Source organism: Grammomys surdaster, unplaced genomic scaffold (genome assembly GCF_004785775.1).
Source record: "Grammomys surdaster isolate TR1022 unplaced genomic scaffold, NIH_TR_1.0 241, whole genome shotgun sequence".
In the NCBI taxonomy this organism is placed as follows: Eukaryota; Metazoa; Chordata; class Mammalia; order Rodentia; family Muridae; genus Grammomys; species Grammomys surdaster.
Window position 1 is genome coordinate 2,885,457 of NW_021604686.1, and position 15,865 is coordinate 2,901,321.

The window sequence follows — 15,865 nt, forward strand, 5'->3', positions numbered from 1 at the left end:
ACCCAGGTCACGAGGACCACAGCTAAAATTTGATGCTGCCAGCATCTTCTCTGTACCCCTGTCTCTTGCTCTGCTTGCCTTCCTACACGGGGTAGGAAAGATGCCCACACCATCCCACCTGCATCTAAACAGGGAGAAATGCCTTCTTCCTCGTATTGCTAACACATCCATCCCATGGATGGATTCTGACTGGTACTACCCCCCCAACCCCCCACCACTGTGACTGGAGGATAAGGTCCTATGGTTGATGGCATCTGAGTCACATGTCCACCTGATGGCAGTAGAGCAGGGATGGATGAAGGAGCCGGTCCTTTAACTGACAACCCACCATGACTGTGTGACAATCGAGAGACATTTCCCAAAGGAAGAGGCTGTCAGAAGTGAAATGATGGAAATCAGGCAGGAGAGGTGAGAGTCACTTACTGTCACAGTCCACTACACTGGCCCCTGTGAGAGATGGGAGGACACACACAGACATCACCACGTGGAGTTTATAGCCTCCAAGAGAAATACACTCATAGACATGAAGACACTGATAAGAGCTGATAGCAGCGACCACCTATGAGCACCTAGGGGCCCAGGCATTAACCAACAAAGCGGGTACTGCTGTCATCTCATTTTCTTCTGAGTCTGAGAGACAGTAAAAAAAAAGTAGAAAACACTCTCCCACACACTTCCACTCCATGATAGCCAATTCAGAAAGATACAAAAATGATTATGGCTCCCTTATTCTCGCTCAGAGAGGTTAAGTGACTTGCTCGAGGTCACACAGCGAGTACACAATTGAACATCATGGGAAGTATTTGGTTAAGGGCAAAAAAAAAAAATGCTTCCTGTAGATTAAAGGATTAGGGAAGACTACCAGGGAGGAGAAAAGGTGATAGGGCGAGCCAAAGCAGAGGCTGGAGGATGGAACATTTGGGCATGTATCCAGGGAAGTGGGGAGTGTCAATCCCCAAAACTCAAAGAAGCAAGTCTGAACACACCCACATCTGTCTGTCCTCTCCGTACCATGGCAGATGCTTTAAGATTTCCAGTCAGATACTTCTTCCCTGAGCCTGCTCTTCCCCAGGCTCTTCCCTGTCCAGCCCAATGGTTCTTCACAGCATTTGTACACTCGCCCCTCCCCCACCCTCTGTCCTGGGTGCCCTCCTGTGTGGTTCAGCTGTAAAGAGTTCCTAGGCATAGTTCGAGCCACACAAAAGACAGAAGAAATATCACCTCCCCTTTTCTAACCATGGAACCTCCCAATGAGCCTCAAGACCATTATTAGTAAGTATTAGCCTGAAACCTCACTGGGTCCCAGGACTCTCAATTCAAGTGCATCGCCGCCACTGTGGTCGAGAGGACACAGTTCCAAGCTTAAGAGGAGACCTTCATTTCATTCTTTTGGGCTTACTCCATGCTTGCTGCTGGTTGTCCCAACCCCCGCCCCAGGGGGGAGCTGGGACTCTGTGACTTCCACGCAATGTACCTAGTGCCACAGAACTACAGACTCTAGATACAATGGGACATGTTGTTACCGTGTGCATTCTACCACACAATTAAGCCAAGTAATTGGTGGGATCTCTGGAGTCATCTCCTCAGGTGAACCTGCCCCTAGTCTAGGCAGCTAAGTCCCCTCAAAAGGCAGTAGAGGAGGAATTCCCCAGTAGTTATAGAAGACCCTGAGACTATAACTTCTAAAAGGACACAGAAGCCAACAGAAACCATTGATATCTTCGCTACCATTACTGTCCTGAATTCAGAACCCCTTGGGCCTCCTGAAAATTCCAGCCAGCTCCACGTCTCCAGCCCTCCCCCCTCTACAGTTCAGGAGCTCCACTTCCTGTCTACCCAGCTTCTGGAATGTCTTCCTCACCAACCATTCAGTCCTAAATGCCCAACAATTTGGCTCCTGTCACTCCCACTCAGCCACCTACACACACACAGCAAACTGTCCCTACCAGTCACCAATGGCTTCCTAAGTGTGAAGGGCAATGAACACTCTGCTTTCCTTCTCTCATGAGTAGCCTCTGACGCCATTGTGTCAAGCCTCTCTATGTAAGACACACAGCTCTATCCCCTGGGCTCTCCTACCTCTCCCCGAATGCTCCTTCCCCATCTCAGTCCCGGAGTCTTCTAGGTAGCCAGCCTGGTCTTGATGCTGCTAATGTTACTTCTGCTCTGCTAACCTGCTTAATATCTCATCCTCCCTGAGGATAAGCCAAAGCAACCACCATAAGCCCGCCACTGTCGAGCCTTGTATGAACAGGGATCTGTTTTCCTTCTGATCCTATCTGTTCCAAACTTCTGCTCGTCACCACTCAGATGCACACAACCATGTACTCAGCCTAACAAGCTATAAACCAGAAGCACAAGTCTGCCTCCCCCCAGTTCTCAAAGTTCAGCATCTCTCAGGAAGCCCCCAAGTGATTTCACCAGGAGCACCTCTTCCTCCATATCCCTGTTGCTGGCCTCCCTCAGCTCAAATCCTAGAAAGACCTCCTAATTGAGCACCTGGTTTGTGGCCTCCTCAAACCCACCATCGACTTTTGGGAGTTTAGTGGGGTCTCTTAGGAGGGCAGATAGGACCTGACTTCCCCCCAACTACACAGGCCCCTTCGGCCTTAGGATAAATTCCAAGCTGCTTTTTGTTTTGTTTTGTTTTGTTTTGTTTTGTTTTGTTTTCTAAGACAGGGTTTCTCTGTGTAACAGCCTTGGCTCGCCCTGGCTGTAGGAGCCAAGGCTGGCCTTGAGCTCACCAGATCTGCTTTGCCTCTGCCTCCCAAGTGCTGGGATTAAAGGTGTGCTCCACCACCACCGGCTCTAAATCCCAAGCTTCCAGCCATGGCCTCCTGTCTTTCTCTGTCCCACTTCAGACAGTCTTCCCAATGGTATCAACAGAGCCATTTTGACATAAATGTGCTCTCCCCCACGTCTGCTCCTGAGCGGGTTCCCTCTGCCCATCTTCCTTTCCTCCTAGGAAGCAGATTCCTCCCTTCCCCGGGGTACAGTCACCTGAACTTCTCTGTTAAGATTCAGCTCAAGGGTTGAAATCCTGGGAAGAGCTTGGGGGGGAGGGGGATAGGGAGGCTGTGCTTTCTCCGTGTCACCCCATACCTGCCAAGTTACCAAAGCTCCTAGAACTGCATGCACCACCCTTCAGTTTGCTCAAGAATGTCCTCATGGGGAAATTTCCTCGATTTTTCCTCAACAGAGCCTAAAAGAGAGACAGAGAGAGAGAGAGAGAGAGAGAGAGAGAGAGAGAGAGAGAGAGAGAGAGAGAGAGAGGAAGAGAAGAGAGGAAAGAAAGAAAGAAAGAAAGAAAGAAAGAAAGAAAGAAAGAAAGAAAGAAAGAGAAGAAAGAAAGAAAAAGGGAGAGAAAACAAGTTGAAAACTTGGATGAAGAACTAGGGGACCAGAACCTTCCGACAAACAGCACAGTACCCACCAAACCCTCCCTCTCAGCCATAGCGTAGCACACAATAGGCGTTCAGTAAGGGCTGACTGGTTTCTATTTACTGAACTGACACGAGATTTGGGGAAGTTTGAGGTGTGATGGCAGAGGAGGGTAACAGTCAGAAGGGGAACCCCGGTGCACACCACAGTGAGGGGAGGAGGGTCAACGGATTGTATAAAAGGAGATGAAGGAACTTGGAGTCAAGTCCGGGCCTCTGTGCGCCCCGGGCAGCGGGCAGTGGCCTGGCTAGTTCTCCTCCAGCCCCGCTGGCGCCCAGTCCAACCCGCTCCCTAGGGTGGCGAGACCCCCCGGCTCGCGCGCTCGGCTCCGGGCGCTGGGAGGCGTGTGTGTCGCTTTAAAAGCTCCCTCCCGGCGCGCGGGGCCGGCCCCTTCCCTGCCAGCGCCGAGGCGAGCGGAGCCGCGCGAGCCCGGCGGCCTTTGAGGGAGCCTGCGCCCGGCCGGGCGGCCAGTCCGGCGGGGCGCGGCGGCGCTCGGGGTAAGCGAGCCAGGCCCGCGGAGCCGGGCGGGCAGGGCAGAGCAGGGCAGGGCGAAGGCGAAGCAGCCGGGGAGAGAGGCCCGAGCAGCCCCGGTGCCTCGCTTGCCCCCATCGGCAGCCACCCGGCGCCCCGGGCCGCGAGGCGCAGAGCCGTGAGCGAGCGCGCCGGAGGCGGTGGAGCCGAGCGGAGGCTGCGCGCCCCGTGTTCCTGGCCGGGCCCGGCGCGCCTCCTCCATCGCCTGCCTGGCGTCTCGCTCGCCCCCTTCTGCTTTCCTTTGCTTCCTCTGCTCAGCCCCGCCGTGCTGAGGGGCCCCCGACCTCGTGCGCTCATCTCCGCCGTGCTCGACACCGGCTCCCCCTGGCCACGGCCGCTGCCCCTCCCCCGAGACTCGGAGGCATCCGGACTTTCCCCACCGTTAATGGAACCGACTGCCGGGCTGGACTGAGCGGTTTCTGCGGCCGCCCGGGCCGGAGCACGGACATTCTGGGTCCCGGCTGAGTGCATCCCGGACGCCTAGCAGTGCCAGCTCGGGAAGGGCAGAGCAAGGCAGAGGCAGGACAGACCCGGGAGGGGCTAAGACCTGCCGATCTAGAATGGACAGAGAGAATCGCGAACCCTGTGGAGCCCGGGGAATGCCGGGCGTGGGCTGAGGGGATCCCAGCGCCCTCCCCAGCCATCCGACTTTGGCTCAGTCGCCTGGACCGGACCGGTGTCACCTCGGCTCGGGTCACCTGTGGCCTCGGGGCCCTCGAGCTTGCCGGACCCCCGCGACCCGGAGCCTGGCGAACGTGGTGGGAAAAAAAAATTTTTTTTTGCCCCCTTCCCGGGAGCGCGGAGGCCCCGCCCCCTCCCACCGCCCAGATGTCTCGGGTCACCGCTCGGAGGACCTTCCTGAGGCCAGGAGCCGAAGGGTCCAGAGAGAGAAGCCCGCCCTAGGGAGCCTTGGGGGCCCCCCAACCTCGTCTTGGGGCTCGGCCCCCGACACTGCTTAGAGGAAAGGCCACTGCCCCCACCCTCGGTGAGTAGGGGAGTCCAGCTTCAGAGGGAAGGCGGGGCTGGGGGAGGAAGGGTCCTCTGGGAAGGAGGGCACCCTGTGGGCATTGAAAGAAGGATGGAGAGAGCTGGAGAGGCCCTGTGCTAAACCAGTCTGGCCAAGCTTGGTTGGGGGCTGGGGGCGGAGGGGGGACCACGGCTAGAGTGCCCCAGAGGAGGCTGAGGGCTCATGCCTCTAAAACAGAGGTTCCTCCGCTCTTCCTGTTGAAGAGGGGTGTGCTGAAAACCATCTGCCTCCACCACCCCTCCCCACAAACAAAATAAATAAATAAATCTCCAGCTAGGAAGGAGGGTGCAGGCAGGGAGAAGAGGCAGGCAGCAGCAGCAGGCTGGTGCAGCAGCCTGGGAGGGCTGACGCCAGGCTCGCTCTTTCTGCAGGGGGCTGCCCTCCTCCAATCCAGTTCCCTCTCCAGCGCTGTTCACATCTGGAGCCCCTTCCACATCGGGAAGACCCTGACCACCGTCCCTCTGCTGGTTCGACTGCATCTAGAGACCTCTGCCTTTGTAACTGCCTAGGAGTTGCGAGGGGATTGCTGCCTTCCCCATCCCAAGGGCATCTCTTACCCTTAGTCCTTGCAGAATCATCCCCCTGCCTCCGCATCCAGACTCAGGCAAAGATCAGCTCTGTACACCATAGGCACTTCAAGTCCTGGAAGCTGTTCTTGGGCCCTAAGGCCCCTCCCCTTGCCCTCCTGTGGTGTCCTCACCTTGACCCCCTACCCCGTCAGACTCTGTCTCCCTCTGGGTGCTCCATCCCCCCACCCAGAGGCGAGTAGGTGGAGTGGCAGGCTGCAGGGGCTGGGTGAGGGCCGCCCAAGGCCAGGGTAGGCTGGGGGGCCGTTAAGATGTGGAGCTCTGCCCGGCCGAGGGGGGCTCCGTGGAGGCAGACGAAGCGTGTGCCCCGCTGGGGCGAGTATGGGCAGGCTTGCGGCCACGTGGTGAAGGATGAACATTCGGGGTGCCCCGGACCTCGGGCAGCCCAGTGACGACCCCAACAGTGGTGGCGAGAGAGAGCGGATTCGACAGCGCATGAAGATGGTTATCGGGCAACTTGAAGGCATCCTGAGGGAACTCAAAGAAGTGGCTAAGGAGCTGAGGGAGGTGAGTGAGAGGCCAGCCGGGGCCAAACAGACCCTCACCCTGCCTGGCTGGGCTCAGCAGGAAAGCATTTGCCTGTGTTTGAGTGTGCACTGCTCCGTGCACATGGGCTGCTCCACTCAGGACCACCCTTTTCATTTTCCTTGCCTCAAATCTGTTTTGCTTAAAATTCCTGTCTGCAGAGCTGGTACCGGGGCCTTGGTGTGGCAGAGAATGTGTGAGCAGCTGTCAGTGGGCCTGTCTCTATGGTTAGCACTCAGGGTGCCCAATGAGAACTAGATCTGCCCTACTCCATTCTTAATGGGACACGTTCTTCTGAAACACAAGCTGTCCCTTGACCCTACTTGTTTACCTCCTAGACTCTGAGGGAGGACTCTTAAGAGGGTGTGGATGACTCTGTTTAGTCAGTCCTCTCTGCTTGAGGCCCAGCTCAAAAAGATTTACTTCAAGGATTAGATATTCCAAACTCTTCATTTCCAAAGGCAGGGAAGAGTTAAGACCAGCCATAGCCTCTCTGTCCTGGAGTTAAAAGGTAGCTAGCTGGGAGCTGCTGCTGAGGGTCAGAAGTCCTTCTGTACATTGAAGAAAAGATGGACCTTTTTGTGTGTGTGTGTGTGTGTGTGTGTGTGTGTGTGGAACTGAGTCCCCCCCCATACCTCACCCACCCATCCCAGGACATGCTTCTGGGTGGTTTTTGCAAAGACCAAAAAAGTCACAGAGAAAGCCTCTCTGTCTTTCTAAGCAGAGCCTAGTTTAATTACTGCTTCCCACATTGCTAGAGTAATGAGGTACACATGTCTTCCACCCTGCCCCCTGGGCTGTGTTCAAGTCCAAAATGCATGACCAGCATTCTGAGCCGCTGGCCTGAATTTGCCCGCTGGGTCCCATTTCACCAGCCAGGTGGGCTTTAGACAACTTTCAATGGCTTGTAACCAGGGCCCCTGCAAAGACAGAGGGAGAGTGGATCGTTCTGAGTTATGGATTCAAGCTCACCCCTCCAGCTGTGTTTGGGGAAGGAGGCTGTAGGGAACTGAGGAGATGGACAAGCTTTCCAACATGGCCTGAACCCAGGGAGAGGGGTTGTTTGGAGGGAGCTGTGAGTTGGAGTCAGGCCTCTGAGGAGCAGTGCAGCTAAGGGTCCAAGGTCTGCTTCATGAGATCCTGTCTCCAAAGACGGGGCTGAGAGGTGGCCTCTGTGCTCTGGGCTCCATAATACAATTGGGACGCCAAAGACCACAGCCTTAAACACCCTTTCCTCCAACCTCATGAATCCAAAGAATTAGGATGTCCTCTCCTACCCTGTCTTACTCTGGATGCTCTGCAGTTTTATCAGGACCATGGGGACTATCCAAAATCTCAATCTCAGGCAGGGACATGGGACCCCAACATGAGCTGACATTGTCTATAATCCTGGGGGTCAGTCAGCCTTGGTACAACTCCCAGAGGGGCATCTTCCAGACCCCAGCCTCTTCTCCCTCAGTGAAGTCATCCAGAACTTAGAGGGATGTCACAGGTAGTTCAGACAAGCCCTGTCCACTTACTATGGAAGACACTGGGGCCCAGAGAGGAAGAGGGGTTTGCCCAGGGCCGCACAACCCATCCATTACAGAATTGAGCCTAGAACTCAAGATTCCCAATGCCTATTTGAAGTTTCAGGAGGTGGGCTACTGTGTAACCTCAGCATTTTGACAGTTTCTGAGAGATGCCTCATGCCTGAGCTGTGGTGCCCAAGTGCCAGTGTTAATTTATGGAGGTTTAAATGCCTCCATCATCCTTTTCATACTTACAGATTCCCACACCCCTCACCTCAGCACTCCAGGGGATAGTCTGTACACCCCAGAGGTCTGAGCCAGGACAGAGTGATGAGTCCCCTCCCCCACATCTGTAGGCCATGTGTCTCCACCCAAGACTTTGGCAGGTTGCTATGGAAACCAGAGTCTACCCCGTATGCCACTGCCTGCCCGCTGCCAATGGTACCCAGCTGGGTGGGGGTTGAGCCTCAGAGTTCCCTAGTCCCCCAGAGAGGGGATATGGTGCTGGGCAGAGAGGGAGACCCAAAGGGAGGAGAGATGGCATAACCAACTTCCTGTGGGCTGGGGGTTGTTGGGGACAGGAGTATCCGTGGATCTCATGTCCTGGTTTCAAACTTCTGATGTAGCCCTAGGTCCTTCAGGAGGACAGAAAGCTGATCTGTCTGACTCCATTCAGGTCCTCTGAGGTGCTTCTCTATCAGGGCTATGGTGGGCCCATGGTAGAATGAACAAGCTCCCTATTCCCTCATCATGCCCGTTGTCATGGGCAGCACTTGCCAGCTCAGACCAGATACTTGAGTATGGAGACAAGCGTTACAAACCTGGTTGGCAGGGGTACTGCACAGGAACCTTGTTAAAGGAGTTAGAAAAAAGCGGGTTCTGCCCTTCTCCTCTGTCTTCCGCTCGCCATCCTCCTATCTGTACCTCCTCTTCCTTGCCAGTCACCACTAGCCCTGGAAGACACACACACACACACACACACACACTCCTGAGCACGCCACCAAAGTCTCTGCTCTAAGCCCTCTAGCCTCCTTTTGCTCCTCTGATGTCTTGTCCCTCACAGGGATGCTGCAGTGATATCCACCATGGTGACACTGGAGGCGTAGCATGCAGGAGCAGGATTTGGAGTTCTCTCTTTCCACCCTCCCAATCCCCACCACCGCTCTGTCATCAGCTCCCTGGGTAGGGGTAGCAGACTAAGGGATGTAAGGAATGCAAAAGCACTCCGAAAGCTGGAACTGAAGTGTCCAGGGATGTGGCATGACAGTGAGATATTAATTAGCCCTCGTTTCTCCCAGGTTCCCCAATAAATACTCCAGGATGCCAGGCTGATCCCAGCAGATTCCCTAAACGCCTCAGATACCATGGATCTCCGTTACAGACAGACCATTCCAAAGGATAAAGAGCATAGGCCAGGCAGCCAGAGTTCTGGTTCAGTCCTCAGTGCTCCACCTCCTGAGCTGAGAGAGCTTGGGGAAGTTACTTTGCTCCTCTGTGCTTCTGTCCGCCCATCTGTAAAAGGAGGATACCAAATATTTCTACGTTCCCTTATATAAATCACATAGGACAGACACGAAGCCATGTTCTTTTCGTTTCGTTTTTTGCTTTGCAGTGTTAGGTATCAAACCTAAGGCCCAGCGAGACATGCCAGGCAGGTGCTCTCCCATAGAGCTAGGCCTCAGCCGCCCACAAGGTATTGTTTCTGAATGAGTCTAGCACTTCCGTGCACTACCCTGTTTCCTACAGTCTTGTATCAGCATTTTAGCCAAAAGCAGGCAGGTCAGGGCCAGGTCCTGGCTCTGGTAGGGCCCTCTAATAGGTCACCCGCAGTAGGCAGTAAACCCCCTACCCAGTGAGGAAAGGAGAGAGACCGACAGAGATGAGACTGCTAAGGGGTCATCTATAAAGTGGTGTTGCAGTGTAGAGGTGCTAAGGGGTTGTCTATAAAGTGGCGTCGCAGCGTACAGATGAGGGGCAAGCTGAGCAGACGTCTAGGGGAAGAGTGGCAGGTGGTCGGAGCTGTGATACCGGGATCTGGAGGAGGGAGTGTGCTCCATCCAGTGAGAAGAGGATCAGAGAAGGGCAGGGGTCTCGGGGTGGGGGAGGGGAGGGCATCCCAGGGACCCAGTGCCTCAGAGCGTGGAACTCAAAGCTTGCTGTCAGTGAGAAGCCCACACACTTTAATAATATATCTTGGTTATGCTTCTGCCTTCCTACTGTTCTGCCTGCTGCCCACAGACTCGGAGCTCCCACGGCAGGTGAAAGGGTCCTCATCCTTAGCCCACCAGATTCTGAGCTCACCTGGAACGTCTACTGTCTTCTTCCTGTTCCATGGGGGTGGAGGGAGGTGGGCGTTCAAAGCGATTCTTTATTAGCCACCTGTACCCCCACATCACCCATAGGGGCGCTGTCACCTCTGTGCCCCAAGAGCCTCAGGAGAATGGGGTAGGCACAGCCCCTCCTCAGCCTGAGGTGACATAGGAAGCAGGCACTGTGGCAGCCGTTCCCCAGCTGTCCATCGGCCAGGTGCCTTGTGTAAAGGTGGCAGGGAAAGCCACAGGCCTTGGTAGTAAGAGATAAATAAATGTGGCCTACCAGGAAGCAGCTGGAGCAGGAGAAACTGGGGACCAAAGGGCTGCGACAAACTGGGTCAGCTTAGTACCCGCAGCTCAGGGAAACTTAGGTGGACTTTTTTCTTATTATTTCTGTCCATGCCTTTCTTTTCCTCCTTTGCTTTCTCTTCCTCTGGACAGATTCACAGAGGCTCCCTAGCCAATTAGGCCAAATTGCAGGATGAGAGCCATGAATCACGGTCAGCTCACTCCCCATCTCCCCAATGCTACAGCCCCCCAGGAAGATAATAAACAATGTAATCACAGAATTAAAAAATAATCAGCGATCATAAATAATGCAGGATCCCCAGTTATGTAACCGACTGCCCAGGGAGCTGGGAAAGAGGGAAGGAGCGGGACACTGGGTCTGTGATTCTGGGTCCCTCAGCACTGGTTCTTGAGCCTCAGGGGATGTGCACCCATGTGTGTGCTTGCACACAGGCAAGCAGGAGTGCACACACATGTACTCACACACACACGAACGCATGTACTCATGCCTCCTGGGCTCCTTTTAGCTGTGTTTGTAGAGTGGGCCAGTATCTGTACCAAGCCAGGAGCACCATGGTAGGCGAAACAGACCCCAGCTTGTTCTTTCTTAGGCTTCCTGTCTAGCAGGGAGGCAGACAGCAACCTAGATGTGTAACTGTGACCAATATCGCCCTCAGCTGGGGACCAGCAGGCTTCCTCCAGGAAGTGAAGATGCATGGTGGGAGGGAGGGCACGCCAGGTGAACCCAGAGACTGCTAGAGCTCCAGCTCTGGAAAATGTGCAGAGAGATGAGGGGGAGGCCACTTGCTGGAGGGGAAAGGGGGTGGTGACTGGAAAGCTCGGGAGGTTTTGGAGAAGGAAGGGCTAGAGGCAGAAGGGTGATGTGGTCCTGATGCTGGTGGGGAAAGCCCTAATGCAGAACGTGAACCAAGCACGAGCAGGAAGTTATTGTTGGGGGGCTGGGGGACTAAGTGGGTAAGGCTAAGACCAAGACAGAAGCGAGAGACACCCTTGGGACCCGGGCTGGGCTCTGTCTTGGCCCTCAGCTCTCTCCTCCTTCCAAAGTGCTCACTCTTGGCCCCTCTGGAACAGTTTAATCTTATTTGTAAGATGCCAGACCCAGGAGTCACGACTCCACTCCTGGCTTTACCTCAGCTCTTTCCACGTGCTAGGCCTCAGTTTCCCTGTCAGCAAGCACAATAGTGCAGGTAGATCCATCAGCGTCTCTCTAGTGCCCCAGCTTTGAGATTTTTTCTGGTTCTTTCTCCCCCTCTTTCCTTCTGTGTATATAATTATTTCTCTGCACTCCAAGACAATCCCAAATTACATGTAGGCAAAATGATTATTAAATCTCGGAGAGAAATCACAGATTTCAAGACAGCCAGATCAGAGAGTCAGGTAGCACGGGCCCGTTCCACACTTGCTCTCCACGTTGACCTGTGAAACAGAGCACCAGGGAAGGTTTAGCAGGTTTATGAGCTGATCATGGCCTCATCCGAAGATGGGTTCTGCGGGCACATGGCTTCCCTTTCTCACCCTCACTTCTGTCCATTAAGTAGTTGGGAAGTCAGATCTGCCTGCGAGCCTCACGGGCCCCAGGGAGCTCTTGTAATTGTGTTCTGAATGGACACACACACACTTCAGGCAAAATGGACAATACTGGCACACGGGCTACGGAAGGCACACTACCGTATCCGGGCATTCTGCACAGGGTCTGAAACCCGCCAATCAGTGTGGCATTTCTTAGGTGAAAACCCGATTCCCATCTGCTCCTGGTCCTGGCTCTGTACTCATGCTCACTGGTGCATGATGGATGCTGGTGTTGAACACTGTTCTGCATGCTTTCCCAGGGGCATTAGCCGAAGTCCTCACAGCAGCTCCCAGGCAGAGAGAAGAAAGTCGAGTAACTTCATTTAGGTTACTCGTAAGTAGTGTGAAGTCAGGGCTGGAGTCCAGCTCTGGCTTCAGGGTCCAGGTACTAATGGGTTTGGCTGTCCTAAAACTGTAGTTTAAAATATGTTTATATTTCTTCCATGTTCATTCATCTCCCTGAGCGTGGAGAGGGGTGTCCGAGCTAGAGGATACTATTTGGAAATGGACTGTCTTCAGTTCCACTGCCAAGAGGGGGCAGACATGAGACCTAAGACCGCCTCTCTGCTCTCCCTTCCTCCATACCCGGATAAAGAACCAAAGGAGGATGCTAATACAGAAGGGAAGGGAACCAATGGGATGGCCGCTAGAACAGGAGGCCAGCCAGGGCTTCCTCAGTGAAAGAAGCATGTCTGGGTTCCTGGGCTTATCTAGGCTTCTGCTGGGTGTACCTGGGACATCCCTGCTCGCCCTGAGGCCTGGGACCCGAGAGTGCTCATTCCTGCCGAGCCTCTCAGTCAGCCTGATCTCAGCTGAGTCTGTGGGATTTCAGCCAAGCCTTTCAACTCCAGCTTCCTCCTGGCACCCCCCAGCCTTGGGCAGCAGCAACTGCTGACAGCTCTCACTAATCAGAGACTCCCATCTGAGCATGCGGCTCTCTGAATGGCAGAGCCGCTCCTAAGGCTGCCTCAGCACCCCGCCACCAGGCCAAAGAGGCAGCACCTGAAAGCATTAGGGTGTTGAGGGTGTAGAGTGCAGAGCCTGGCACTAATGAGATGGTCTGAGGTATATGATGACATCACTTTGATCCCGGGACTCCTCTGAGTCTTCCCTGTGAAGCTCTGTTGACATTGGTCAGACACTCAATGTCAAATGACATTGAGTTCCAGCCAGCTTAGGTGACTTGCCCAAAGTCTATCCCCCAGGGCTCCTGATTCCTCCAGTTTGCTGGAGGCCTAAAAACCTTCTCATACTGAGCTTTACGGACAGGATCCTAGACTCTTCCTTAGAAGTAAACTAGTTCACCCCACTTAGAGATTGAAAAACAGACTTGAAGAGGGGTAGGGACAGTCAGGTTACATGTAGCTAGAGCCCATCCCCCTACTGGCTCAGGTGCTGCTGGTAGTGTCTTTGCCATTTCCCACACACCCCTCACCGTGCCTGGTACAGATCTCACGGTAGCGGTTCCCAGGAATGAGTTATGGATTAGGATTTACTTAGTTAACTGCCTCCCTGAACCCAGGCTGATAATGCCAGCCAGACGCTGGAAGCTGGATTGCAGTTCTTGGTGGCTCACTACATGGCTTTGTCTCCGAGTCTCTGTGGCTCAGACATGTGTTCCCTCCACTGGTTTTATTTTTTGAGTCCTGGCCTGACTCTCTTCCCTTCATCCTCATGCTCCGTAATCTCCCTAGGCCTTTGCCTAATCTGCCTCCCTCTCTCAGGCGACTGTGTATCTGCACAAGAGAGGCTGCCTGCTCAGGGACCAAGGGCTTCCTTTTGGGTGGGTGGGAGGTGGACAGGCAGAGGAGGGTACAATGACCTCCACAGATGAGCTGCCACTTGAGTGGCTTTAACAGTCACCTCTGAGCCAGGGTGGATGTCTCTTTATTGCTTCCAGAGAATCCTGGCTTTATTCTTTTCTCCAACAAGCCTGATTGATCTCCATTCACCAACGGACAAGGAAAGCAAGGAGGGAGGAGGTTCCAGAGGGTACGAGAAGGGGAGGGTGACTCAGCCAGTGCCACACACCTGTGGCTCCAGTCCCCAGTGTTGGAAAGAGATCCCGGAATGAGTCATTAACTGGTGGCAGTGAGGGTTCCAAGATGTTGGGCAGGGTCTTATGACTGTCCCTTGTCATTTGTCTCCACTGACTTCAAGTTCAGCTACTGGGTTGTGATCAACAGCCAGGAGGTCCCCAGGACATGATTTTCAGGGCCTGCTGGAGTCCTTCGACCTCTTTTGTTGGACCCCCCTTCATCAGAATGAGCTTAAACCCTTATCACTATACTCTCCTCACCCCAAATAGCAGCTGTGCTCAGGAGAGAAAGCTGTGCGGATGGCCAGGGTGCCTGGTGAAAGGCAGTATGCCTCCCTCCGGGGTACTAAGGGGGTGATCCGAACAAGTGATCCACCCTTGTCCAAGATGGCCTCGTGTGTGTTTGAGACAGCCTCTCAGTAGTCTGTAACTTGCCGAGTAGGCTTGGCTGGCTGGCCAGCAAGCCCCAGAGATCCTCCTGTTCCCACATCCCCAGGCTCCCCGAGGCTAGGATTATAAACATGCACCACCATGCCCAGCTTTTTTCTTTTAAAGATGGGTTCTAGACGTCACACTCAAATCCTCGTGCTTGTAAGGCAAGCGCCTTACCAGCTGAGCTGTCTTCTCAGCCCCAATCTGGATTCTTAACAGTACAAACAAACCTGTGTGACTTCAGTTCAAGTGGCACCTTTCAGAGTCAACGTGCCAGGAGCTAGCGCTCTCTCTCTCTCTCTCTCTCTCTCTCTCTCTCTCTCTCTCTCTCTCTCTCTCTCTCTCTTACACACACACACACACACACACACACACACACACACACACACCTAGGTAATTCTGAGTCCCACCTAGCCCCTCTCACCTCCTCTCCCTTCCCTGGCCAGGTGGTGAGTCAGATCGACAAGCTAACGTCTGACTTTGACTTTGAACTGGAGCCAGATGACTGGACCACAGCCACTGTGAGCAGCACCTCCAGCAGTGACAAGGCGGGTGTGGGAGGCCCCTTTGACCTGGGCCACCTGGACTTCATGACGGCTGATATCCTCTCAGACAGCTGGGAGTTCTGTTCCTTCCTGGACGTCTCTACCCCATCAGACTCTGTGGATGGCCCTGAGGCACCGCGACCAGGCGCAGGCCCTGACTACCAGCTCATGAATGGTGGTTTGCCTATCCCTAATGGACCACGAGTGGAGACACCAGACTCCTCCAGTGAAGAGGCCTTCAGTGCTGGCCCTGCAAAGGGCCAGGTGCCCCAGCGGACTCCAGGGACAAGGGAGAGGGTACGGTTCAGCGACAAAGTGCTCTACCACGCCCTATGCTGTGATGATGAAGAGGGAGATGGTGAGGAGGTAGAGGAGGAGGAGGCAGGCCTGGCCCCAGAGCTGCCCCGTGTGGAGCCACATACAGGCCCCCTCAAGCCCTCCCCAGCCCCCTTCAAGACCAAGCGCTCTCCGTTGACCACCCGACACTTGGGCCCCACGTTGGCCCCAGAACAGACCCGGAGGGTCACAAGGAACAGCAGCACTCAGACAGTATCAGACAAGAGCACGCAGACAGTGCTGCCCTATACGGCCACCAAACAGAAAGCTAAGGGCAAGAACTAGGGGCTTGGGGGATGGGGGATGCATAGAGCTATAAATATATATATATATATTTAAACAAACACAGTCATAATAAAATTCATAAACACATAAGGATCCGGGCCCACAGGCCCCAAAGCCTTCAGAAAGCTCATCCTAAAACAATCAGATACCCAGAATTTACCCTCCTCTCTGTATGCCAGGGTTCTATGAAGGGAGCTGACCCTACCATGCCCACTACAACCCCCTAACACCATGGAAGGCTGTGATTACTAACCTAGGCCATTTCCTCCAGGGAACCCAGCAATTGGAGGCAAGCTTAGGGAACAGCATGCCAAGGCAGGGCTCACCCGAGAAACTAAGAACTTAGAGCCCGGGGCTGGTGTCATTCCAGCTAGACCCAGAAGCACCTCTGTCCTCCTGGGCAGGCCTGTATCTTGT

The 15,865-nt window shown here is 54.4% G+C and overlaps 1 protein-coding gene across 1 annotated transcript; it reads left to right on the forward strand.

The window, feature by feature from the left end:
* The first annotated feature begins 4,212 nt into the window (after positions 1-4,212).
* On the forward strand, positions 4,213-15,538 carry Insyn1 (inhibitory synaptic factor 1). Its single transcript, XM_028774560.1, has 3 exons — positions 4,213-4,957; positions 5,371-6,093; positions 14,729-15,538. The coding sequence occupies exons 2-3, from the start codon at positions 5,938-5,940 to the stop codon at positions 15,446-15,448; spliced, it is 876 nt and encodes a 291-aa protein (XP_028630393.1). The 5' UTR covers positions 4,213-4,957; positions 5,371-5,937; the 3' UTR covers positions 15,449-15,538.
* Positions 15,539-15,865: the final 327 nt, after the last annotated feature.

Excerpts from the sequence above, each read along its gene's own strand:
- Insyn1 (XM_028774560.1), top strand. The coding sequence starts at position 5,938 with ATGAACATTCGGGGTGCCCCGGACCTCGGGCAGCCCAGTGACGACCCC. Across the intron at positions 6,094-14,728 it reads TGGCTAAGGAGCTGAGGGAG|GTGGTGAGTCAGATCGACAA; the intron begins GTGAGTGAGAGG and ends TTCCCTGGCCAG.